The sequence below is a fragment of the Salmo salar genome, chromosome 09, assembly GCF_965601325.2.
Source record: "Salmo salar chromosome 09, fSalSal1, whole genome shotgun sequence".
Taxonomy (NCBI): Eukaryota; Metazoa; Chordata; class Actinopteri; order Salmoniformes; family Salmonidae; genus Salmo; species Salmo salar.
The window spans coordinates 18,220,324-18,247,712 of NC_138299.1; the positions used below are offsets into that span (position 1 = coordinate 18,220,324).

The 27,389-nt window shown below is 41.6% G+C and overlaps 2 protein-coding genes across 3 annotated transcripts; both read left to right on the forward strand.

Moving 5' to 3' along the window:
- The first annotated feature begins 439 nt into the window (after positions 1-439).
- LOC106610806 (UDP-glucose 4-epimerase) lies at positions 440-5,798 on the forward strand. 2 transcript variants are annotated; one of them, XM_014210405.3, is made up of 11 exons: positions 440-622; positions 2,750-2,883; positions 3,061-3,176; positions 3,338-3,451; positions 3,768-3,944; positions 4,087-4,200; positions 4,347-4,413; positions 4,589-4,674; positions 4,840-4,917; positions 5,127-5,241; positions 5,412-5,798. In XM_014210405.3, exons 2-11 carry the CDS (start codon positions 2,763-2,765, stop codon positions 5,480-5,482), a joined length of 1,059 nt encoding a protein of 352 aa, XP_014065880.1. In that variant the 5' UTR covers positions 440-622; positions 2,750-2,762; the 3' UTR covers positions 5,483-5,798. The 2 variants fall into 2 exon arrangements, with proteins under 2 accessions (XP_014065880.1, XP_014065881.1); XM_014210406.3 differs by having other exon boundaries at positions 3,064-3,176.
- Positions 5,799-15,176: 9,378 nt separating this feature from the next.
- LOC106610807 (hydroxymethylglutaryl-CoA lyase, mitochondrial) lies at positions 15,177-27,389 on the forward strand. The gene is made up of 9 exons (XM_014210407.3): positions 15,177-15,530; positions 15,865-15,954; positions 16,168-16,275; positions 22,332-22,427; positions 22,622-22,770; positions 22,948-23,011; positions 23,181-23,369; positions 25,933-26,058; positions 26,310-27,389. Exons 1-9 carry the CDS (start codon positions 15,432-15,434, stop codon positions 26,409-26,411), a joined length of 1,023 nt encoding a protein of 340 aa, XP_014065882.3. The 5' UTR covers positions 15,177-15,431; the 3' UTR covers positions 26,412-27,389.

Genomic DNA, 27,389 nt, shown 5'->3' on the forward strand with positions numbered 1-27,389 from the left:
GGGTAATATATATTTTTCTAACTCTGTAGTTTCTGTTCCTCCAATGGCCAATGCACAAGCTCATTTCCACCACAATTACGGTACTGTCTCTAAATAATCAAAGGCATGGTTTCATCCGGTGAATTCTGTCGTCAGAGCATGTGAGGCTTCGTTGTTTGACGCCGTCCACGTACCAAGTCAGCGCAAGTGGTCCGTAGATTTTCCAACTGAACTGAGTGACGCTACAAAAATAAAAGTCCTCACTGATAAATAGAAAGTCAAATATGATCTTTTCTGATAATACAATTATAACATCTTAGGTCTCTAACACAAATCAAGCTCTTACTGCATTAATTATATCTGCTTAAAAAGTCAGGAAAAATGCTTTTAAATTGGCTTTTAATTTTAAAGAATCGCGCATACGCTACCGGATGTAGTATTTGATTGTTCTGACTTACGCATGGTCCACGTATCTGAACAGGAAGCAAGAAATATGTCCAAACAACTGCATTGGACAAGGGAGATTTATTTCAGGTGATATCTTCATTTTTTTTATTGGCAGTCATTGACACACACTCTATCTGTACTATATTCTTCGGACGTCATCTTTCCCGCGAAGACAATTCCTGTAAAAGACGTTCAAGTAAGTATTTTCATTCATGTATGATCTTCTGGGTGAATGACAGTGGTAACATTCATCCAGTGGTGACAGCTTAGCTGCAATAACTCAATCAGAATAGTTTCATGTGAATGTCTTGCTAACTTTACCACATCAATAATGTTCTTGTTTTACTGCCGATTTAAGTTGTTTTATAGACTTCAGACACTAGTGGCTGATGATTTACAGGCAGGATTGTCACGCATAATATAGCAGTTCAATTGCATTTTAGAATTGAATATTTTGCTGATGTCTTGAAAAAAAGGTTCTTCCTGGGCTCAGTCATATTCAGGTTATGTCATGGAGTTAATTGCAACTGCAGTATAATATGATCTGGCAGAGACACTTTCTTCACTGCACCTACAGTGCCTTCAGAAAGTATTCAAATGTGTTGAAAATGAAATAGAGAACTCATTTACATAAGTATTCATACCCCTGAGTCAATACTTTGTAGAAGCATCTTTGGGGATGATTACAGCTGTGAGTCTTTTTGGGTACGTTTCTAAGAGCTTTGCACACCTGGATTGTACAATATTTGCCCATTATTCTTTAAAAGATTATTCAAGTCGATTTAAGTCAAAACTGTAACTAGGCCACTCAGTAACGTTTAATGTCGTCTTGGTAAGCAACTCCAGGGTAGATTTTGCCTTGTGTTTTAGGTTATTGTTCTGCTGAAACGTGACTTTGTCTCCCAGCGTCTGTTGGAAAGCAGACTGAACCAGGTTTTCCTCTAGGATTTTGCCTGTGCTTATTGCTGTATTCCATTTATTTTTGTCCTAAAAAAAAAACTCCCTAGTCCTTACCAATGAAAAGTATACCCATAACATGATGCAGTCACCACCATGCTTGAAAATATGAAGAGTGGTACTCAGTGATGTGTTGGTAGCTTTGCCCCAAACATAATGCTTAGTATTCACGACAAAAAGTGTATTTCTTTGCCACATGTTTTTGCAGTATTACTTAAGTGCCTTGTTGCAAACAGGATGCATGTTTTGGAATATTTTTATTCTGTGCAGGCTTCCTTCTTTTCACTCTGTCATTTACGTTAGTATTGTGGAGTAACTATAATGTTGTTGATCCATCCTCAGTTTTCTCCTATCCCAACCATTCATCTCTGTAACTGTTTTTTTAAATCAACATTGGCCTCATGGTGAAATCCCTGAGCAGTTTCCTTCCTCTCCTGCAATTTAGTTAGGAAGGACGCATGTATCTTTGTATTGACTGGGTATATTGATACACCATCCAAAGCATAATTAATATCGTCTCCATGCTCAAAGAGATATTCATAGTGTGCTTTATTTAAAATGTTTCCACATTACCAATAGGTGCCTTTCTTTGCGAGACATTGAAAAACCTCCCTGGTCTTTGTGGTTGAATCTTTGCTTGAAATTCACTACTCGATTGAGGGACCTTACAGATAATTGTATGTGTAGGGTACAGAGATGGGGTAGTTATTCACAAATCATGTTAACCACTATTATTGAACATGGAATGAGTCCATACAACTTATTATGCGATTTTCTTACATTTTTACTCCTGAACTTATTTAGGCTTGCCATAACAAAGGGGTTAAATACTTATTGACTTGACAGTTCAGCTTTTAATATTTTATTAATTTAGAAAATGTTCTACCAACAAAATTCCAATTTGACATTATGGGGTATTATGTGTAGATCAGTGACACAAAATCTAAATGTAATCCATTTTAAATTCAGGCTGTAACACAACAACATGTGGAAAAAGTCAAGGGGTTTGAATACTTTCTGAAGGCACTGGATGTTACCTTTTCATCATCTGTTTCCTGGTCGTACAGGTGCACTAAGTGGTGACGTTGGACTGTGGGTGGGCTGGGGCACTGAAATTGAATAGTTGAACTACATACCTCTTGCCATTTATTTTCTAGCTTTACAAGCACTCCAGGTTTTATGGGTTGTTATCTCTAAGACAAAAGGTAACCTGGGCTGTCCTGAAATATTGTGACAGTCTCATTAAAGCCAGGCATTGATCTAAGGTAGATCTGAGACCGAGCACTTCTCTAGAATGTTGCTGTGTGCACTAATGATTGTTTTGTGTAGTGTGTTGCTGGTGTGTGATGTGTTCTGTCTTTGTAAGGCAGGCGGTCACGATGGCACAGAAGGTCCTGGTTACCGGGGGAGGAGGCTACATCGGCAGCCACTGTGTGGTGGAACTGATTGAGGCAGGATTCTGCCCTGTGGTCATAGATAACTTCAGCAATGCTGTCCAAGGTAAATGTCCTTAGTTTGCCCAGTGTCGCTTAGCGAGTAGGCTAATACGGCCTATGACACTCTATCTGTTTGACGGTTACTGTTTGTTTTGTGTGTGATGCTGATAACAGTTACAGTAAAGGTGTGTTTGTGTATGTGTGTTGATCATTGTTCCACATCCTTTTGGTTTTTTTGGAGGAGAAAGGGATGTCCCTGAGAGCCTGCAGAGGATAGAGAAAATTCTGGACACCAGCATTGAGTTCTATGAGCTGGACCTGCTGGACCGCACAGGCCTGGAGAAGCTCTTCAAACAGGTTTAAAACTACACATGTATCCCTGCTGAACAGTGTTCACAGGCTTTCACTAGACCCCAGAGGTTTTCCTCTTCAGGTCATGGAGTCATTAGCATTCTTGCTCAAGACCTTTGTCTTTGTTTGGTTTTTACTTGTTTGTCTCTGTCTTCATGTCCTAACAGCATTCATTCAGTGCTGTAATGCACTTTGCTGGTCTAAAAGCAGTGGGTGAGTCAGTTGAGCAGCCATTGAGGTACTATCGGGTCAACCTCACTGCAACCATGAACTTGCTTGAGGTAAGCGAGAACACCTCAATCTTAACTTGCCTTGCATTATTTGAAGTGACCTATTATGTAATGGCATTCACTGCTGCTTGCCTAGAACTGCTACCAAAGTGCATGAGTGCTTGTGGGTTGATTTTATGACTTTGTAGCACTGTACTTGTCTTTTACTTTTGACCCGCTACTAGTTTGTGTTGCTTGCAATAATCTCAACCCGCTTCCTGATGTTAGTCTGTATGCTTAAGCGTGTGTGTGCCTTAGATTGCTGTCTCAAGGGCTGCTGTCTGTCCGTGTGTGTGTGTGTGTGTGTGCGCATCTGCATGCCTCCCAGGTGATGCAGACTCATGGCGTGCACAATCTGGTCTTCAGCAGCTCAGCCACGGTGTATGGAGACCCCCAGCGGCTTCCCATAGATGAACAGCACCCTGTTGGGGGGTGCACCAACCCCTACGGCAAGACCAAGTTCTTCATAGAGGAGATGATTATTGACCAGTGTAAGGCAGAGAAGGTACTGTACCTACCTACCCCAGGTCCTCTATTCAACATCACACACACCCTGACCATCTGTCACATACGTCCCATGCATGATAGATGTCCTGAAAAACAGTGTGTACCAATGTGTACAACGATACTACTGTATGTATTCACAGGACTGGAATGTGGTGCTGCTGCGCTATTTTAACCCTATCGGGGCTCACTCCTCCGGGCTCATCGGAGAAGACCCTCAGGGCATCCCCAACAACCTGCTGCCCTATGTCGCCCAGGTAACCACAAACAATGTTTATCCACCTTGAATGACGCAATATACCACTTTGAGTTATTCCTTTTCTAATCTCTGTTCTTGTCACTGGGATGTAGTATTGTAATTGACTTCACTTTATGTGCTGTGGCTCTCTCGTCGCTAACCCAGGTGGCCATTGGGAGAAGAAAACACCTCAATGTGTTTGGGAATGACTACGATACTATTGATGGAACAGGTAATGATGACTGACTTTATGCTTAAACAAAAGTGGGTTGATTGACATTGATTGAAAACAACACTGAATAGAATTAAATCAAAATCATAACCATCTGATGGTAAATGTCAAATCATCATTTATTTTGTGAAATGCATCCAATTCTGAATAATCCTTCCCCTCTTTCTCTCTTTAGGAGTGCGAGATTACATCCATGTTGTGGATTTGGCCAAAGGACACATAGCTGCCCTCAAGAAACTAAAGGACAATTGTGGGTGCAAGGTACAGTATACCAGCTGCCTGAATTACCTGAACACACTATTACCTGAGTGATTTCTTTTTTCCTGTCTTTCCTCATTCATTCACAATTTCTCAGGTCTTGGCCATTTTCATATAGAAATGTGACATTTCCCCCCTCTCTCTCCCTCCTTGTATCTCACTCTCTAGGTGTATAATTTAGGAACAGGAACAGGTTACTCTGTGCTCCAGATGGTGAAGGCTATGGAGAAGGCCTCAGGGAAGGAAGTGAGTGACTTGAGACTCTTAAAAACTTCAGAGCCTTCATCCATCAGTATTCCTAGATTTATTTCCTCTTGATTATAGGGAATGGTATAATTTTTAGAACTACATGCGTAGAAAACAGCTACTTCAAGTAATACCTGTCTGACGGCTAATTTCAGACCAAACCATTTCACGTGAGGGTGGTTGTACTGTAAGGATTGTCTTTGCCACAGATCATGTACCTGATCGCCCCTCGGCGAGGAGGAGATGTAGCATCCTGCTATGCTGACCCCCTTCTGGCTGAGAAAGAGCTGGGCTGGAAAGCTGACTTCGACCTGGAGAGAATGTGTATGTACACCTTTATTGAACTACTACTACCCTTTTACTTTCATTGTTACTCTGAGTCTGTACATCATTTGTCAACACGACAGCTCCAAGCCTCAGTTCAATGCACAATCTTGATTACAAAGAGCAAATGTTTATTCTCATAATGTCATGCCTCTGGTTGTCTCCAAAAGGTGAGGACCTGTGGCGCTGGCAGTCCAAAAACCCCACCGGATTCACTAATAACAGCCCGTTTTCAATATGATGTCACTCAATGCTCATCTTCTTCACTTCCTCCTATGTTACTGGGCCAAAGCAAATCATAAAGTGCCTCATTTTTCTTTCGCATTCACACATGAAGAGACCTCAAGACAAATTGAATGATTTATTTTTCATAATGATTTAATATTATGTTGTTGATTCCATACAGGTACTTCTCTAATGCTTAGGTGAAAATTACCATGGCTTATCTCTGTCTTGTCATTTGTATGTATTGTCGTAGACATTTTCTCTAATGATATAATAGTTGAGTCAATAGCCATAAAATTGGGGAAATAAATACATTTTCTAAACAAAGAAAATATATTGTATTTTGATTTCATTCATCACATCAATCATTTTTCATTGACCCTGGTAAGAGATGCTGTGGTGTATGTGGTGCTTGATTGTTTGAGTTAACCATATAACTATGAGTGGTAGCTATAGTACTACAATATAAATGTGGGAAGGCTATGTTTTTGGAACAATTAGTTCAAATTGTTTTTTTTTTTTTTTACAAAAATTAGGAGGATCAGTTTGGCCTAATTTTACGAATGTTATTATTTCAATACTTCCAAATGTCAAGCCCTAAAAAAGGCGAGTATAGTCTCTAAAAGGGGGCACTTTTACTGTAAGTGCCTCCTTGGTCTTCGGGCGCTCAGCACTGCCTTTTTTTTATCGTCTAACAAAATGGTTTCGGTCTTTAGGGCTGAGCAGGAAGTGAATGTGTAACCCAAACAAGTAAAATAAAGTACATTTTTTAAATGGCAATGATGAAGGAGATGGGGGCGAATAGAGGGGGCGAATAGAGCATATCGGGCACCGGGCGAACCAGGTCACCGTAGAATATCGATACCTTTGTCGTGGTAGAGCATTGGCAGAGACCGGGCACGTGTAAGCAGGCTATAGGGTATGGGGAGTGATTCAGGCCAAAATTAAGCCTAGGCAACAGTACCACCATGTGGCTGTCGTCTACTATTGAATGTCCGGCTGACATGAGGTGAAACCAATGCCTTACAAACGTCTGTGTGACGCCTGCGTATTAATAAACATCCTAAAGTGCATAGTTTATATTCGTACCGTTTTCCCCATGCTGCATGTGTGACATAACGACACCAGTCCTATTTATGATATCATTCACAAAAGTTATACCTTTTTTTTAAACATTTCTTCGAAAAATATATTTTTTTAATCAATTAGTATATTTGAGTTTAACCACAATATTTGTTGTATTATTTGTTCAGTCTTTTCAGGTGGATTAAACTGAAATTGCAACCAACTTTCTAAGGCGTGTTTAAAAAAATAACGATATTTTGGAGATTATTTCCTTTTCAAACAACCGAAAGTGAGCAGCTGTAATCTGAATAAAGGGAAAAAGGCCATTCTTGAACATAGGATGAGACATTCCTAATCTGGCTTTTCCTCAACACCTCATGGAATAGTACGTTATTTTATCTCGCTGTATACAGATCTAAACATTGTTAGCCAATCACAGACTGTGTTGTTACCAGTTCCCACTACGTCAGACAACCAATAGGGTTTGTGTCCATGACTTTCAGTCGACTAGACCAGTTCATAGGATTTCCCAGAGGGTCCGTGCTATCCAGGATCCTAATATGTCCCTACCTCAATCAAGTAAAAATGCAAAGTGGTTAAGTTTAGTGTCACTGGGGATGGGAGGACATGACCCCCACACACTCTGGAATTGCATTTTTGTCCCCCCCAGTTTTATCATTGCACTGTGATACAAAAAGCGGTATTGGTGTGGTTTAGGACCATGCGGACCCCTCAGAGCGGTCAGGTGAACTGTTTGGTGGTTTGAGACGGCTGGATTTAGGACCACGTGAACACCACAGAGCGTGTGAACAGAGGCAGCTGTTGTCTGTGTGTGTTGTGCTTTTTCTCCGAGTTGTAACAGCAAGCAGAGAAGAAACTGGCTACTCTTTATTTGACTGATGTAGCTGGCAAAGTAACTGCTGTTTGACTTAATAGAAAAAAAGCATTTATTCCCAGTGGTGAGCTAGTAGTGTAAGTGACGTGTAACGTTAGCTAATGTTTCATCGCTTCTCAACTGAAGTTTTGTCTGAATTTAGTAGCTACCACAGCCTGTTCAGCTCTAGCCTCTAGCTATCTGTCAGGTAGCAATATATAACAGCTGTTGTATGTATGGAAATGTTTTGTAGCCTTTGTTTTGTCCCGTCTCAATAGAAGTAAATTAACTTGTCTCGTTTTCGCCAGTTGATGTACCATTAGAGCTAGCCAAAAGTTGTCTAACATTAGCTATTACTTTTGCCTCAATCACACTAGACCTGAATCAAATGATGAAACCAGAGACCAAACGATTGAAGACTGATATTCTGACGTTTTTTGAGAGCGCAATGTGAGTTTTTATTTGAGTCAGTATATGTAACGTTTTTGATCTGTCAGTTTCCCTACTCGCTGTTGGCGGGGCTCCCTGCCTGTGCCATTAAACCCCTACAACTCATCCAGAACGCCGCAGCCCGTCTGGTGTTCAACCTTCCCAAGTTCTCTCACGTCACCCCGCTCATCCGCACACTCCACTGGCTTCCAGTTGAAGCTCGCATCTGCTACAAGACCATGGTGCTTGCCTACGGAGCTGTGAGGGGAACGGCACCTCCGTACCTTCAGGCTCTGATCAGTCCCTACACCCAAACAAGGGCACTGCGTTCATCCACCTCTGGCCTGCTGGCCCCCCTACCTCTGCGGAACCACAGTTCCCGCTCAGCCCAGTCAAAACTGTTCACTGCTCTGGCATCCCAATGGTGGAACAAGCTCCCTCACGATGCCAGGACAGCGGAGTCAATCACCACCTTCCGGAGACACCTGAAACCCCACCTCATTAAGGAATACCTGGGATAGGATAAAGTAATCCTAATGTAAGTAATAATAAGTAATATAATGTATAAATGTACACCAAGGTAATTATGTGTCTTGCCTCATCTGAGCAGGATCAGATGGTGAAAGGGGTCACAGCAAGGTCAGGCAACCAGGGAAGACCAGTGCGTGACGGCGCTAAAAGTGAACTTTTGCAGATGTAACACATTCTCTCTGTACCGCAAACACTCGACAAGCCAGAAGCTGCACAGATTGAAACTATTTTAAGGCAGTCTGACAAACCTCTAAAGTTGATTTCCAAACTGTATCAAGGGTTGATAGAGGCTTTTACCGATGACACAAAACATGTCAAACAAAAATATGAGGAAGACCTGGGAGACACTATTGATGATGATGAATGGATACATATATGTTTAAAGTCATGTTCATATCATCTCAGACATAAATTACTGCAGTTTAAGACCATCCATTGAACATACTATATGCCAGTGAAACTGAATATCATGCACTCAGAAATACAATTCCTCTGTTGGAGGTGTAAAACACAAAGGGGACATATTTGCATATGTTATGCTATTGTCAAGGCTGGCTGAATTTTGGCGAAGAGTATGTTATTTTATCTCAGCATGTCTACAGACTCTACCTTCTCTGTTTTTGTTTGCTTGGAAATGTTGATACTGGAGACTGTTATCAGATGAAATCAGAAGAACCTGTGTAACCTAGCATTCATAGCAGCTAAGGAATGCATTGCCATTCATTGGAAGGTTGGATATCCTCCCACAATGTCACAATGGATGGCAGAAATGTCAAGCTATGTATCACTAGCTTTGAGTTATTACAAAATGTAGAGTATACTGTGCAACTTTCATAAGGTCTAGATGCTTTATGTGAAATACTGTACGACAAAGGGAGTCTGTATTGAAAACATTCCCAAATCAGGGGATATACTATATATATATATATATACAAAAGTATGTAGACACCTATTCAAAATAGTGGATTCGGCTATTTCAGCCACACCCGTTGCTGACAGGTGTATGAAATTGAGCACACAGCCATAGAATCTCCATATTAGATTTTGTAGAAATGCAGGAAATTAGCTTTAGATGCCCAGACCCCCGCAAGACCCCCTGCAAGGTTATGACCACCTCCCCCACACACACACACACACACACACTTCTAAAACCAAAAACGGACACGGTATTTGAGAGCTCGCTAGCAACACAGACAATAATTGGTTTGTTTTTTTAACAGGAAAAGCTATGGCAAGGAAATGGTACACCATATACAACAAGAGAAAGGTGCAATTTTCACAAGATGTCCTTGATCCTATTGAGGAGTGAGTATATTTAAGTTCTGATATTGTTGTTAAATATTTAGGCCTAATGTGTTGGTAAGGCAAATATGGTTTATTTGAAAATAATTACTTTTTGCTGAGTTGACAATGTATAATCGAAGGCACGTAGGCAATATTATTTACTGTGTCGATAGGGGAGTAGGCTAGTATACAATGATAACGTAATTTGATGTATGGTATTATTTATTTAATGGATTAATTCAATTGTAAATTAAAATATACAAACGGGGTGCTATAGGACATGCACACATTTTACATTGTAATACACTACCCCTACATGCCATTGTGTGCTGGAGCTATGGGACATTCACACCTGGACTTAATTGAATGGGGGATGCATAACTATTTTTCCATGAAGGACGGAAACGAGATACAACATACCACTTCGATTGAAGACCTAAAATCACGCCAGTATCATAACGGTATGCTATTATAGTGTGGATACAGGAGTAGCCTATTCAACAATAATGTAACTGTATGTGTTAGCATTATTTATCTAATTGATCAATTCAGTTGTAAATGTGGATGGGTACGCTACTTCATTCAATGATTACAGCATTGTACAGGGTAGATACAGGAGTAGCCTATAGTCTACATAATAGAGTCATTGAATGTACTATAGTATAATTAATTTATTTGAAGAATGAAATTGTATATGCGGGATGGGTAGGGTAGCTACTTCATTCAGTGAAAACGGAATATCTTGCTATCTCTGGGACCATGTTAATGAAGTCTATTCAGCTGTTGAACTATGACAATGTCGAACTAATTTCTAAATCAGTCTTTCTTTTATTCATGATGATGTCATGAGCCAGATCAACCAATCAGCTTCACTGAAACTGTTCAACCCACTAGACCCACCACTCTCCCTCTACAAGCAACCACCTCTTCTTCTTCTGTTCAACTCATTTGCAGCCACACAGAAAAGGGCTGTACATACCTCTGTGCCTATCTCAGTGCAACACGATTCAACCAAGGCCTCAGTTGGACGCCTAAAATGTGAGAAATGTGAACAAGATGCTACAGGTGTGTGTGTGTGTGTGTGTGTGTGTGTGTGTGTGTGTGTGTGTGTGTGTGTGTGTGTGTGTGTGTGTGTGTGTGTGTGTGTGTGCGCGTGTAGTTATGGATGGACTTCCAAGAAAATACATGAGTGTGATGTGCCCCTCTGTGTCAGTGTTGAAATGCCATACATGGAAGATGGCAAAGTGATGTGAGTGAGAGCATATGAAAATAAAGACACCTTGGGATCTAAAATGAATGTGGGGTGCCCTCTTGTGTGTCCTTTTTGTCCATTTGAGGGTGCTACAGTCAACCCTGGTGGAAGTTCTTGGAACTGCTATTTAAGTCTGAGCAGAGGTTGACGTGCTATGTTGTGTGTTATCTGGAATACCAGGCAGATGTTTGTTGAGTACAGGTGGAACTTGTTGTGTACACTCTTGAAAAAGAGGTTCCAACAGGGTTCTTTGGCTCTCATCAAAGGAGAACCCTTTTTGGTTCCAGGTAGAAGTATTTTTGGTTCCAGTAAGAACCCTTTTGGGTTCCATGTAGAACCCTCTGTGGAATGGAACCCAAAAGGATTCGACCTGGAACCAAAAAGGGTTCTTCAAAGGGTTCTCCTATAGCGACAGTGGAAGAATCCTTTTAGGTTCTAGATAGCACCTTTTTTTCCTGAGTGTAGGCCTATATAGTATTGGTGGTTCCATGGTTTTCTGGTGGTGAGTTAAGATAATCTGAAATCCGATGAAACATCCCCACTTTTAGCACACATTTGCGAGCAGGCAAAGTAGCTTACTTCTACAAAAAAGACACGCTCACACGCAAACAAAAGACCATGAAGAAACTGACAAAACAATGAAGAAATTGACAGAATTCGTCAATGTTATGAAATGAAACAAAACTTGTTGTTTTGTGTAGCATTTCGAATTGCATGAACAGAAATTGCCGTAAATCAACATTGAAGATGATAAAATATGGGAATTAACGGTGAACATTTACTGGTGGTGAATTCTAAATAAATCCTGGTCGAATTGCTGCAAAAAAACCACTACTAAAGGACACCAATAAGGAGAGACTTTATTGGGCCAAGAAACAACAAGCAATGGATATTAGACCGGTGGAAATCTGTCCTTTGGTCTGATGAGTCAAAATGTGAGATTTTTGGTTCCAACCGCCATGTCTTTGTGAGATGCAAAGTGGGTGAACGGATTAATCACAATGGTTAACCTATGCAAATTAATCTGAAAACATTCCAGCCTTATTAATAGGACTACATTTAGCCTAATTGGAACACATATGGCAAGAAGTCAAAGGCTATTGTTTGTCCGGATTAAATATAGGCCTTCGTCTGTATCTAATCTGTAGGCGATAGTGGGCTAAATCAATAGGGTGGCGTGTTTTCGGTTCAGTTTAAGCTAAGGTAATGCGTAAAAACGCATCTGCACTGAAATGAATAGCCTGATTCAATGCGATTCTCCTGAGAGATACAAATGTGTTTATCTGTTAAGCTCTTTGCTTTATGAATAGAACAATACTGCTTCTATACTGCTTCTATCTTTTTGGTATTTTGTTATAGGCATAGCCTACCACTAATATTCTAAATTGCTGAGCATTTAAAATGACCATATTTATCTTGGGATAATGACACTTGCATTACATTTCAAAGTAAATGTTTTCATAAGCCCATAGGCCTACCAAGAACCCTTGTTGAGGCTGGGCAAGACCTTCAATAGTCTAGTAAACTATGCATAAATAATCATGGAGTTAATCATTGTTATAGCCTCGATCGCTTTATATAATCTGGACTGTTGTTTTTTCTAAGACTAAGCTAACAAGGGGTAGCCTATGCTTTTTGCCCTGCCCTGCTTTTAACCATAAGACATCTCCACAGAAATTGCTAACCTAAGGATTGCATGGTGACAGTGATTGTGTCTGTTAAACAGGTAAACTTGTGGTAAACTGGGAACTCTGGGGGGGAAATGACGTCAGAAAGATGCCCGAGTTTGGATGACCGTTCAAACGTTTATATTTGTTTTTAGTTCCCAGTTGTCTTGAACGCACTGAAGTCTGAATTCAGAGATTGCAGAGTTCCGAGTTCCCAGTTGTCTTGAATGCACCGAAGTCGGAATTCAGAGATTGCAGAGTTCCGAGTTCCCAGTTGTTTGAACTCTGTGCTAGAGACATAGGCTACATCTTCTTTCTGAATAGGGCTCCCTCCAACAAAGAAGCCCTCTTGCCCATATTGATTTGAGAAATAGGCATACCTACACAGTAATCAAATCAAATCAAATGTTATTGGTCACATGGTTAGCAGATGTTATTGCGAGTGTAGCGAAATGCTTGTGCTTCTTATTCCGACAGTGCAGCAAAATCAACAATTAATCTAACAATTCCACAACAACTACCTAGTACACACAAATCTGAAGGGATGGAATAAGAAGATATACAGTACATATAGATATCTGGATGAGATATGACTGAGCGGCATAAGCAAGATGCAATAGATCGTATAACATACAGTATACATATGGGATGAGTAATGCAAGATATGTAAACATTATTATTAAAGTGGCATTAATAAAGTGACTAGTGATCCATTTGTTAGAGTGGCCAATAATTAAAAGTCAGTATGTTGGCAGCAGCCTCTCTGTGTTAGTGATGGCTGTTGAACAGTCTGATGGCCTTGAGATAGAAACTATTTTTCACTCTCTCGGTCCCAGCTATGATGCACCTGTACTGACCTCGCCTTCTGGATGGTAGCGCGGTGTATAGACTGTCTCGTGGTTGGTGGTGATCAAGCCCACTACAGTTGTGTCGTCTGCAAACTTGATGATTGAGTTGGAGGCATGCATGGCCACACAGTCATGGGTGAACAGGGAGTACAGGAGGGGGCTGATCATGCACCGTTGTGGGGCCCCAGTGTTGAGGATCAGCGAAGTGGAGATGCTGTTTCCTACCTTCACCACCTGGGGGCGGCCCGTCAGGAAGTCCAGTAGCCAATCGCACAGGGCGGTGTTGAGATCCAGGCTCTCAAGCTTAATGATGAGCTTGGAGGGTACTATGGTGTCGAATGCTCAGCTGTAATCAAAGAACAGTATTCTTACATAGGTATTCCTCTTGTCAAGATGGAATAGAGCAGTGTGCAGTGGGACGGCGATTGCATCGTCTGTGGACCTATTGGGGCGGTATGCTAATTGCAGTGGGTGTAGGGTGGCAGGTGGAGGTGGAAGTGATATGAGGTGATATGTTTCTAGACTATTCTCTCAAAGCACTTCATGATGACAGAAGTGAGTCCTACGTGGCGATAGTCATTCAGTTCAGTTACCTATGCCTTCTTGGGTAGAGGAACAATGGTGGCCATCATGAAGCATGTGGGGACAGCAGACTGGGATAGGGAGAGATTGAATATGTCCGTAAACACACCAGCCAGCTGGTCTGCGCATGCTCTGAGTACACGGCTAGGGATGCCGTTTAGGCCGGCAGCCTTGCTAGGGTTAACACGTTTAAATGTCTTACTCACGTCAGCCACGGAGAAGGAGAGCTGGCTGCAAATCAACTAGCCATATATATTCTTTTATATAGAGGTGATATGCATATTTGGTGGATCTTTAATAAAAACGAAACTTACACATAAACGAATATGTGACACATAAGTATCGCATGTACACAACGTGAAAGCATGATGTACACGTAGATGTCATGTAGACGTTTTTAAGGCGTTCAAGGCGAGATCTTTCATAAGAAACGTCTATATGATGTGTCACGTGACATGAACATGACATGAACGTGTCGGCGGTTTGACGCCATAGAAAGAAAAAAAATTATCCTTTGACAATCTATGTTAATTGGTGGCAGTATCTTATTGCGCTAGGAAGATGTTAGGGGACTTGGTGAGAGGTATCAGTAGCTTCACTAGGCTGAATTCTGTCCTGAATCACTCCCCATAGGCATGGGACAGATGATTGTGTAGTTTCAGTGGATAAAGTTGTGTGCGTCAACTGTAGGGGTGCCCATGTTGTTGGGGATTGGAAGTGTCCGGTGCGAGAGAGGCAGATTGAAGTGCCCAGAGTCAGAGTAGTGCAGAAGGTGTCATATGCTGAGGCAGTGAAGAAAGTAGAGGAGGATGGGGTCAAGAGTGAGGGATCGTGAAAGTAGATTGGTGCGAGTACAGAGGGATAAGCCAACGAGTGATATATGCTTCAGTAAGGTTGGCTTCTTAGCGTTCATAGTAATGGTTATCTTCTGTGCTGCAGAAATGGAACGCACTGTAAATCACAGAAAATAGATGTGGTGGCAGCTGCAGAGAAGTATTTGGGTATACGAAATTTGACTTCAGAAGAGTTACAGGGTGTGTTGTGTTGAGTGGTGGTGTCCCGTCCTCCCAGGCCGTTGGCATGGTTCAGGAGAAGATAGGGGCAAAGTAGTGGAATGGGGCAGTGGGTTTTTAATGAGTGTAGGTGGCAGCTGCAGAGAAGTACCTGGGTGTATGAGATTTGACCGCAGAAGAGTTCTAAGATGTTTTGAGACTTTGATTTTTATTATATTGTGGTATATAGGTGTAGGGTTGGTTGGTTGTGCAATATTGTATTTTCTCCCCCTTCCTTTATATTTTTGTATCACAAATGTAACGTGATTGAACTCACACTACCGCACAGTAGGTGGCAGCTTGCACAAACAAAATGTGCGAACGCCATGATACCAAAGAAGAAGAAGAAGAAATTGACGTTAACGCTAATGTTGGACAAAAATGGCGGCTGTCATGAGATTTGTCAACAGAAGCTGTTTTGGTTCTAGAATGGGTCACCAATGTTTATCCTTGAGTTGTCCAGCAGCAGTGGCAAAATTGGTAAGTCCATATGTTTTTCTTTTTCAATGTCTCCTCAATGTAGTGGCTTGCTTTTTTGACTACATTTGATTGCAAATGAGTGCCCTTTAAACAGAAGCGCCTGTTGTTAGCCTACGTTTGCTAGCTAGCGACAACAGTACCAGTATCATTGATACTAGGTTAGCTAGCTATTTTTGTTAGAATTGATGCTGAAGGCCGCTTATAAAATGTGTGTGATACTATATTTTGGTATAACCGTCAATGTCATAGCCATAATGCGATATGGTTTGCCTTAATCTGAGCGTGTGTGGTTCTTGTGTGTGTGTTTGCTTGTAACTACGTGCACTGTTGACAGGTTCAGGATGGCGCATCTGCAGGGAAAACTCTCCCAGAGAGGGTAAAGATAGTGGAGGTGGGACCCAGGGATGGCCTGCAAAATGAGAAGGTAATATTCCACTTTATTAAGATTTGATACTTTTAAATCAGTCCACCAGTGAATTACATATTTTTGGTGGTCCATTGGATTGAGTGGGTGGGCGTGTCACTCAAACTCATGAGGAAAAAGTTAGTCCTTCCAGTTATGGGGAACTAGGTCAAAAGCCACCGGTTGCAGATGTTATTATCATAACTCATATCTCTCTCCTGTTGGCCCTGTCAGACTGTTGTTCCTTCTGAAGTTAAGATTCACCTGATTGACATGCTCTCAGAGGCGGGTCTTTCTGTCATCGAAGCCACAAGCTTTGTCTCCCCGAAATGGGTTCCACAGGTGAGTTTACTAGAGTGATTTGGGACCATGATTTGGGGAATTTTAATGAAATTGAATGCCATAGAAGGGTCCTTTGGAAGGATTGTGGACATATATTTGACATTCGTATCTTTAATAGAGAAATAATTAATTGAAGTTAAACCATTTTACATTTTGGCCTTACCCAGGCCTCCTTTAAGACTCCATAATGTTTCATCTGTATGTGCTACAGAGGGAAAATGTGTTTGATATGAAGCTTTACTACTTGCTCTGTATTATGGGTAGTATTTTGATTTCAATAACAATTTTATTACGTTCATATATGAATATTGAAAAATATAAACATAATTATAGAAAATATAAAACATGTCTATTGTTATACACTGCTCAAAAATATAAAGGGAACACTAAAATAACATATCCTAGATCTGAATGAATGAAATAATCTTATTAAATACTTTTTTCTTTACATAGTTGAATGTGCTGACAACAAAATCTCACAAAAATAATCAATGGAAATCCAATTTATCAACCCATGGAGGTCTGGATTTGGAGTCACACTCAAAATTAAAGTGGAAAACCACACTACAGGCTGATCCAACTTTGATGTAATGTCCTTAAAACAAGTCAAAATGAGGCTCAGTAGTGTGTGTGGCCTCCACGTGCCTGTATGACCTCCCTACAACGCCTGGGCATGCTCCTGATGAGGTGGTGGATGGTCTCCTGAGGGATCTCCTCCCAGACCTGGACTAAAGCATCCGCCAACTCCTGGACAGTCTGTGGTGCAACGTGGCATTGGTGGATGGAGCGAGACATGATGTGCTCAATTGGATTCAGGTCTGGGGAACGGGCGGGCCAGTCCATAGCATCAATGCCTTCCTCTTGCAGGAACTGCTGACACACTCCAGCCACATGAGGTCTAGCATTGTCTTGCATTAGGAGGAACCCAGGGCCAACCGCACCAGCATAGGGTCTCACAAGGGGTCTGAGGATCTCATCTCGGTACCTAATGGCAGTCAGGCTACCTCTGGCGAGCACATGGAGGGCTGTGCGGCCCCCCAAAGAAATGCCACCCCACACCATGACTGACCCACCGCCAAACCGGTCATGCTGGAGGATGTTGCAGGCAGCAGAACGTTCTCCATGGCGTCTCCAGACTCTGTCACGTCTGTCACATGTGCTCAGTGTGAACCTGCTTTCATCTGTGAAGAGCACAGGGCGCCAGTGGCGAATTTGCCAATCTTGGTGTTCTCTGGCAAATGCCAAACGTCCTGCACGGTGTTGGGCTGTAAGCACAACCCCCACCTGTGGACGTCGGGCCCTCATACCACCCTCATGGAGTCTGTTTCTGACCGTTTGAGCAGACACATGCACATTTGTGGCCTGCTGGAGGTCATTTTGCAGGGCTCTGGCAGTGCTCCTCCTGCTCCTCCTTGCACAAAGGCGGAGGTAGCGGTCCTGCTGCTGGGTTGTTGCCCTCCTACGGCCTCCTCCACGTCTCCTGATGTACTGGCCTGTCTCCTGGTAGCGCCTCCATGCTCTGGACACTACGCTGACAGACACAGCAAACCTTCTTGCCACAGCTCGCATTTATGTGCCATCCTGGATGAGCTGCACTACCTGAGCCACTTGTGTGGGTTGTAGACTCCGTCTCATGCTACCACTAGAGTGAAAGCACCGCCAGCATTCAAAAGTGACCAAAACATCAGCCAGGAAGCATAGGAACTAAGAAGTGGTCTGTGGTCACCACCTGCAGAACCACTCCTTTATTGGGGGTGTCTTGCTAATTGCCTATAATTTCCACCTGTTGTCTATTCCACAGCATGTGAAATTGATTGTCAATCAGTGTTGCTTCCTAATTGGACAGTTTGATTTCACAGAAGTGTGATTGACTTGGAGTTACATTGTGTTGTTTAAGTGTTCCCTTTATTTTTTTGAGCAGTGTATATCGATATATTGTTGAACATAATATACTCTACGGGCATATCAAAGTTCCAGAGTGGGATCTCGGGTAGTTTTAGAGTTATTGGCCATTTTTCTACAGAGAAATTGGTATAGTAGGCAACCACAGCCCCTCTTTTACTTGTATTTAAAAAAAAATATATATATATATAACTTATTTTACCAGGTAAGTTGCTCATTTACAGCAACGACCTGGGGAATAGTTACAGGGGAGAGGAGGGGGGATGAATGAGCCAATTGTAAGCTGAGAATGATTAGGTGGCCATGATGGTATGAGGGCCAGATTGGACATTTAGCCAGGACACCAGGGTTAACACCCCTGCTCTTACGATAAGTGCCATGGGATCTTTCGTGAGCACAGAGAGTCAGGACCCCAGTTTAATGTCCCATCTGAAAGACGGCACCCTACACAAGGCAATGTCCCCAATCACTGCCCTGGGGCATTGGGATATTTTATTTTAGACCAGAGGAAAGAGTGTCTCCTACTGGCCCTCCAACACCACTTCCAGGAGAATCTGGTCTTAGAATCTGGTCTCAGCAGGACCAACCCTACTTAGCTTCAGATATAATCCAGCAGTGGGATGCAGGGTGGTATTCTGTTGGATTGTAATCATTGCCCATCCTGCAAATCACCAGCAGAGGGTGACCAATTTTAATCCATTTTCACATTCACTCTGTTGGTAATGCTTCAAATTGGAACATAACTCAAACTAGCAGATATCCTACTCTAGAACTTTGATATGCCTGTACAGTAAATTATGTTCAATATATTGAGAAATTAGACAAATCCAATTTTCAATATTCATGTTTATATATTTCAATATTGATTATTTGTAAGAAAATTATTGAAATCAAAATACTGCTTATATTACAGAGCAAACGGTAAAGCTTCATTTGACACCCATTATTATTAAACTCTTGCTGTTCAGGAGACTCTCACATGTGTTGTGGTAGACTGTCATTACAATTGCTTCACAGGAACCTGGTAAAAGGAAGTTTGAAGTGTGCCTAACCACTGGATGGGTCTAAATGCACTGTCAGCACGCCGTCAAAGCTACTAACCACTTTTCGAGCTACAGTGCCTTTAGAAAGTATTCATACCCCTTGACTTATTCCACATTTTGTTGTTATAGCCTGAATTAAAAATGTTTTAAATATATTTTTTCCCTCACCTATCTACACACAATATCCCATAATGACAGTGAAAACATATTTTCAAATTTATTGAAAATGAAATACAGAAATATCTAATTTACGTTGTGAAGGAAAATGTTATGTTTGTGCTTTTCTAATAACCAATTCGACTGGATTCATGCAAGTGACTGATTGATCGTGCTTGGGAGGAATCCTCACTATCAGTATAAGCAATTTGGCAGTACACCCAGAATATTGTTTTGGGAGCGTAAAGGAGTATCTCAGTTTCAAGGTCTCAGCTTGGAAAAGAAGCCTCATGTGGTATTGGTTGGTCACATGCATGAACCAAAAGTTAATAATGAATAATATAAATCATGCATATATAACGTGTCTGTGTAAGCAGATTGGCAAATCATTCAAATCCAGACAGAAAATATTTACACAAGAAGAACTAACGAGACTGCCCCGAGGGAGGTCCTGACAGACGTGTACTACTTGATGCGTTACATTTTTGGAACCTCCCCAGCTTGCTGATTAATAAAGAATGATTCATTTAATATTGACTTCGTGTTTCCCTGGTGGTAATTTCCACAACAACGTATTCACACCCCTTTTACTATGACACTCCAAATTGAGTTCAGGTGCATCCAATTTCTTTTGATCATCCTTGAGAGGTCACTACAACTTGGAGTCCACCTGTGGCCATTTCAATTGTTTGGACATGATTTAGAAATAAATTGTTCACAGTGCATGTCAGAGCAGAAGCTATACCATGAAGTCCAAGGAACTGTCTGTAGATCTCTGCGATAGAATTGTGTTGAGGCACATATCTGGGGAAGTTTATAGTGTTGAAGATGTCCAAGAGCACAGTGGTCTCCACCATTAGGAAATTGAATAAATATGCAACTACTCTGACTTTGCCTTGAGATTGCCGTCTGAACAAACTGGGCAAGAAGGACCTTGGTCAGGGAGGTGACCAAGAACCCAATGACCACTTGACAGAACTACAGAGTTCCTTGGCTGAGATTGGAGAAACTGCCAGAAGGACAAGTCTCTACCTCACTTCACCAATCTAGGCTTTATGGGAGAGTGGGCAGATAGAAGCCACTCCTGAGAAAAAGGCACATGACAGCATGCCTGTAGTTTGCAAAATGGAATGTGAAAGACTGCGAGAATAAGGTGAAATATTCTGGTCTGATGAGACAAAAGTTTTACTCTTTTGGCCTGAATGCAAAGCACTATGTATGGAGAACCAGGCACAGCTCATCACCTGTCTAACACCACCCCTGCCGTGAAGCATGGTGGTGGCAGTATGCTATGGGGATGCTTTTCAGTGGCAGGTACTAGGAGACTTGCATGAATAGACAGAACAATGAATGGTCCAAATACAGGCAAATCCTCGATGAGAACCTGCTTCAGAGTCCAAATGACATTAGAATGTGGACAATGACCCTAAGCATACACCCAAAGCAATGCTGGAATGGCTTCAGAACAACAATGTGAAAGTCCTTGAGTGGCCCAGCTAAAGCCCAGACTTGAATCACATGGAAAGACTTGAATGTTGTTGTTCACCGCTGCTTCCCATCTAACATAACAGCTTGAAAAAATCTGCCAGGAAGAACGGGAGAAAATACCTAAATCCAGATGTGCAAAGGTGATACAGACATACCCAAGACGACTTAAAGCTGTAATCGGTGCAAAGGTGCTTCTACAATGTATTGACTCGGGTGTGAATACTAATGTAAATTATATATTTCTGTATTTTATTTTCAGTACATTTGCAAACATTTTGAAAAACATGTTTTTACTTTGTCATTATGGAGTATTGTGTGTAGAACACTATTTTATCAATTTTGAATTCAGGCTACAACACAACATTGTGGAAAAGGTGAAGGGGTATGAATACATTCTGAAGGCACTGTAACTAGTGCACTCAGTTCATATCGTGATGTCGACAGCAGATGAGTTGGCTATATTATGAATATAACTTAGCTAGCTAACCTGAGCCAAGCTCACGTTTAAATTGCATGTAAACAGAGATTTTATTTTTTAAATGAATGTGTAAATGGTTAAGTAATTGAGCAGTGCACCAGGAGTACTTGCTAATGTGATTCCTGAAATGCACAGCATTTCTAAACCTAAATTATACATTTGTTACTTTGTTTGCTAGCTCAGCTGGTTTGCTAGCTCTCAGTCTCATTGAGCAGCAAATGTTGCTAACACTAGCTAGCCACTTTATAACTTGTTTTCTCAAAATGTATGTTTAGCCAAGTTGTAATGAATACAACTCCCATCTGCTGTTAGTTCCAAAAGTGGTTGTAGCTTTGACTACATGCTGACAGTGAATTCAGAGCCATTCAGTGGTTTGCTACACTACAAACATCATTTTACCAGGTTCCCATGAAGCAATTGTAATGACAGTCTTCCACAACATACTCTAAGAGTTTCCTGATTAGCAAGTGGTCTGAGGGAACACACTAAATGTATTGGGTAAAGTGTTATGAAATGTAATGTCATATTTCAAATTGTAAATAACTGCCTTAATGTTGCTGGACCCCAGGAAGAGTGGGGATCCTTAATAAATACCAAATAGTGTGTTTAATTGTGTATTAGAAATACAGTTTGAGATCATTGTGAGGGGATTTTGCCAGTGGATGTATTTGACTTCCCGGAAAAATGTTGTCCAAGGTTGTAACAATAACCAAGGGTGATGGGGCTTAGCGACGTCTCCATTGCATCGTTTGTGATGCGTCCTCAGAGACGGAAGAGGAAGCGAGACATCACACTCCTTCATTTCTTCGAGTTCATATACAGTCAATGAACTAAGCAGACCAGACCCAGCTGCCGATGCATTGGTGTCTATGGGAGCGCTACCCCGTTAAGCAGACAGAACTTACAATTTGTTTTAGGTGGTAAATGGCCTGAGTGGGACATCTTCATTTATCCATCATCTTTGGTGTCTTTTCCCCCCTGATTGGCAGATGGCAGACCAGGTGGAGGTGATGATGGGGATCCACAGAAGGCCAGGTGTGTCCTACCCCGTTCTGACCCCCAACCTCAAGGGCTTCCTGGCAGCTGTAAGTTCCTACCTGGGCTCCATGCCACTCTGCTTATGTCACCTCAATATCATATCTATACACAAATTACTTAAAAAGCGAGAAGTTAGAATAACTAATGAATTCCATTAAGTGTCATCATACACTGTTGTAAAATCAGTGTCCTATTTTATACAGTAGGTATCGAGCAAGTGTGTTGCTGTTTGTTTTCCCAGGTGAAGGCAGGAGCAGCAGAGGTGGCCATATTTGGTGCAGCCTCGGAGCTGTTCAGTAAGAAGAACATAAACTGTTCTGTGGATGAGAGCCTGCAGCGCTTTGAGGAGGTCACCAAAGCAGCCAAAGAGGCCGGCGTGCCAGTCAGAGGGTAAGACGGACTGACAGACGGACGAAGAAGCTGAGGTAGAAAATTAGGAGCAATGATTGTCAATGGAGAAAATCTGTAGGGTTGGTCACATTCTGTAGGGTTGGCCACATTCCTCTTAAGACGTCAGGTTGATTGACTTCAGGGTATCAGTCTCATGTCCTTGCTCTGTTCCCTCAGGTATGTGTCATGTGTGCTGGGATGCCCATATGAGGGCAAGGTGTCACCAGACAAAGTGGCTCAGGTGAGTTCCTCTGACTCAGACCAAGCCCAGCATTCTTTCCCTTTTCACTGAGAAATATCTCATCTTCCCTTTATAAATGTCATTATCCTCCAAATAGATTTAATTGAACATTGTTATAGAACTTTAAACCTGCTTGAGGATTTCACTTGTAACTAAATCTTTAATGCAGGTAGCCAAGCGTCTGTACTCCATGGGTTGCTATGAGATATCTCTGGGTGACACCATAGGCGTGGGCACACCAGGTGGCATGACTGAGATGCTGCAGGCGGTGAGCAGGGAGGTGCCCGTCAACGCTCTGGCAGTCCACTGCCATGACACCTACGGGCAGGCCCTGGCCAACATTCTCATTGCCCTGCAGGTACTGTATAGTCCCAGTTGGCATTAGATAGAACATCGCGGCCCCGCTCGCCTTGGGGGATACCAACCTGTGTTTACCCCATTGGCTCACAGCAAAAAAACGTGACTTTTTTCAAAGGTAATTTTCTTGTTTTCTGCTTGTTTTAGTCAATTGCAAAACTACATTTAAGAAAGGTACAACATGTCTAAAGATTACTTTTCAACATTGCCTGCTCTAGAGCGTTCTCACGTCTTAGAAAAACATAATGTTGTAGGGCTTCTCTTATGATGGCGCTAGCTGCCACGCAGGTGCTAGCTTGCTGCCAACATGAACATTAAGCTAGCCAAGCCCAACAACACAAACAAATAGACAATACAGCTACAAGAGTGAGTAGAGTTACAGACTATACTTAAGTTAAATGTCTTACCTGTGATTAAATGTTTTCCACACACATAACTACACTACCAGTTAAAAGTTTTAGAACACCTACTCATTCAAGGGTTTTTCTTTATTTTTGCTTATTTCTACAATGTAGAATAATAGTGAAGACATCAAAACTATGAAATAACACATATGGAGTAATGTAGTATCCAAAAAAGTGTTAAACAAATCAAAATATATTTGAGATTCTTCAAATAGCCACCATTTGCCTTGACGACAGCTTTGCACACTCTTGGCATTCTCTCAACCAGCTTCATGAGGTAGTCACCTGCATTTCAATTAACAGGTGTGCCTAATTAAGTTAATTTGTGGAATTTCTTTCCTTCTTAATGCGTAATCACCCTTTGCCTCGATGACAGCTTTGCACACTCTTGGCCTTCTCTCAACCAGCTTCACCTGGAATGCTTTTCCAACAGTCTTGAAGGAGTTCCCAGAAATGCTGAGCACTTGTTGGCTGGTTTTCCTTCACTCTGCGGTCAGACTCATCCCAAACCATCACAATTTTGTTGAGGTCGGGGGGATTGTGGTGGCTAGGTCATCTGATGCAGCACTCTCACACTCCTTGGTAAAATAGCCCTTATACAGCCTGGAGGTGTGTTGGGTCATTGTCCTATTGAAAAATAAATGAAACTAAGCCCAAACCAGATGGGATGGCGTATCGCTGTAGAATGCTGTGGTAGCCATGCTTGTTAAGTGTGCTTTGAATACTAAATAAATCACAGACAGTGTCACCAGTAAAGCACCCCCACCATTACATTTACATTACATTTAAGTCATTTAGCAGACGCTCTTATCCAGAGCGACTTACTTGACTTGACCATAACACCTCCTCCTCCATGCTTTATGGTGGGAAATACACATGCAGAGATCATCCGTTCACCCACACCGCGTCTCACGAGACACAGCGGTTGGAATCAAAAATCTCCAATTTGGACTCCAGACCAAAGGACAGATTTCCACCAGTCTAATGTCCATTGCTCATGTTTCTTGGCCAAAGCAAGTCTCTTCTTATTGGTGTCCTTTTGTAGTGGTTTATTTGCAGCAATTTGACCATGAAGGCCTGATTCACACAGTCTCCTCTGAACAGTTGATGTTGATGTGTCTGTTACTTTAACTGGAGCATTTATTTGGGCTGCAATTTCTGAGACTGGTAACTCTAATGAACTTATCCTCTGCAGCAGAGATAACTCTGGGTCTGGCATTCCTGTGGCGATCCTCATGAGAGCCAGTTTCGTCAGAGCGCATGATGGTTTTTATAACAGCACTTGAAATGTTCCATATAGACTGACCTTCATGTCTTTATGAAATGATGGACTGTCATTTCTCTTTGCTTATTTGATCTGTCCTTGCCATAATATGGACTTGGTATTTTACTAAATAGGGCTATCTTCTGTATACAACCCCTACCTTGTCAGAACACAACTGATTGGCTCAAATGCATTAAGAAGGAAAGAAATTCCACAAATTTGAAGGCACACCTGTTAATTGAATTCCAGGTGACTTCCTCATGAAGCTGGTTGAGAGAATGCCAAGAGTGTGCAAAGCTGTCATCAAGGCAAAGGGTGGCTACTTTGAAGAATCTCAAATATAAAATATATTTTGATTTGTTTAACAATTTTTTGGTTACTACATTATTCCATATGTGTTATTTCAGAGTTTTGATGTCTTCACTATTATTCTACAATGTAGAAAATAATAAAAAATAAATAAAAACCCTTGAATGAGTAGGTGTTTTAAAACTTTTAACCAATAGTGTACGTGTAGCCTACTTGGACACCGGGTCCCTACATTTCCTACTCTCCCAACCCGAATAGCCTGAAGCCACAGTGCTCTTCTCGCAGGCTCTATTTCCCTATTTGGGAGCATTGCAAACCGTAGGTCTGGATTTTTTTTCCTGGTTACATGCACATTGAACAACATATAACAAAAGAATCTACGATGAAGTTGGCTCTTTTACAATGGGGGTATGTTTTCCACAATTTCTGGGTGTGGTCGTGGGGAATTCCTTGTTATGACGTGAATATCGACTCTGACCATAGACCTGAAGCTGAGTGCAATATAGAGGACTCCTCTGATTGCTGTATGAATAGTACTGGAATTCTACTGGCATGCATTTGATGAAGATGCTGTTTGCTTTTTGCAGATGGGCATCAGTGTTGTGGACTCGTCAGTGGCTGGCCTTGGCGGGTGTCCATATGCACAAGGGGCTTCTGGGAATGTGGCCACAGAAGATGTGGTGTACATGCTGCACGGACTTGGCATTCAGACGGTGAGAATTCACCTCTTCCCCCTCTTTTTACCGGTCACCCACTTCCTCCCTCAGTCCAATGGAATCTGGCAAACTGTTACGAGATAGTGTTCTACTTCCTCTGTATTGAAAGCATCATTGTCATCAGGGTTTACTTTGACACAAAGGGTTTTGATCTGTAGGAGAACCAGTTATCTTTTTTAAACTGGTCAATGCACACAGTGAGTTCCCTGTTTGTGTGTGACTCTGTCCTTCCTCTCCCTCTGTCTCAGGGAGTGGACCTGCCAAAGCTGATGGATGCTGGAGCTTTTATCTGTCGTTCCCTGAACAAAAAGACCAGCTCGAAAGTGGCCCAGGCCACCTGCAAACTCTGAACCTGGCTCAGGCCACCTGCAAACTCTGAACCTGGCTCCACAAAGGCCTAGAAGAGGGATGTCACGAGGGATGCCTACAGACAAGGCTAAAAGCCATTACTAAGGCAACACACACCTGTGCCACCGAGGTGTAATATACTTTGATTTAGCTGTAGATAAGAACTGTTGTAAGAACTGTGTGTGTTCCATTATTTGATATTAGTCAATTACCTCACTTATAAATGAAGAAATCGAAATAGTTGGAAAGCCTTGCTCAAATGGTGCCTTATCATTCTCATCATGTCCTACATAAACCTGGTGCCTTGCCCGCTACCTTTGTGTGTTACATGATTATTGCAAATACACTAGTCATGGATGGAAACGTTATTCAGAATAAAGTATGCTGTTTTAATATAGTTTAAAGTTAAATGAACAACAAAGTTAAATGAAGGGATTGCCTGACTTGTACTTCAATTGCTTGGTGTACAAACAGCCTTGTCCTTATTTGTCGATCCTTGTGTTTAGCCAGTTGTCGTAACAGTGGCAAAGGGATGGGTCCTGCCAGTGTATTGCAGTAGGTATCCTAAACAGATCTTGATGTTTGCAGAGTGGAATAGAAAATACATGTATTGATAAGAATCAACAAATTGACCATCTTGTTTTCTATTATGGGACAGGAAGTCACAGGATTTAGTCATTCTGTTGTCATGTTTATTTCCATTTAAGCAAACTTCCAACTATCCTTACTTGAAAACCACTTAGGATTTGCAAGCCAACCATATTAGGACAATTAAAGTCTGCCATTCCTGCAGTTTGAGTGGAATTTTTCAGTTTTTATTTTTCTGTTTAACTCTTGGTTTTGGTGTGTCTCATTGAATGTAAATATTTATTGTAATAGGTTACACTTCTGAATTAAAGCAATTTGAAAAGTTTCTCTCAGATATAAGGAAGCACATTTTTTTTGCTGTATTTTCAAAAAATAAATTCTAACATTTTTAA

Coding starts and splice junctions, on each gene's coding strand:
- LOC106610806 (XM_014210405.3), top strand. CDS start 2,763: ATGGCACAGAAGGTCCTGGTTACCGGGGGAGGAGGCTACATCGGCAGC. Junction 4,414..4,588: donor CGATACTATTGATGGAACAG/GTAATGATGACT, acceptor TTCTCTCTTTAG/GAGTGCGAGATTACATCCAT. Junction 5,242..5,411: donor CTTCGACCTGGAGAGAATGT/GTATGTACACCT, acceptor TGTCTCCAAAAG/GTGAGGACCTGTGGCGCTGG.
- LOC106610807 (XM_014210407.3), top strand. CDS start 15,432: ATGGCGGCTGTCATGAGATTTGTCAACAGAAGCTGTTTTGGTTCTAGA. Junction 16,276..22,331: donor CCCCGAAATGGGTTCCACAG/GTGAGTTTACTA, acceptor CCTGATTGGCAG/ATGGCAGACCAGGTGGAGGT. Junction 22,771..22,947: donor GCCGGCGTGCCAGTCAGAGG/GTAAGACGGACT, acceptor CTGTTCCCTCAG/GTATGTGTCATGTGTGCTGG.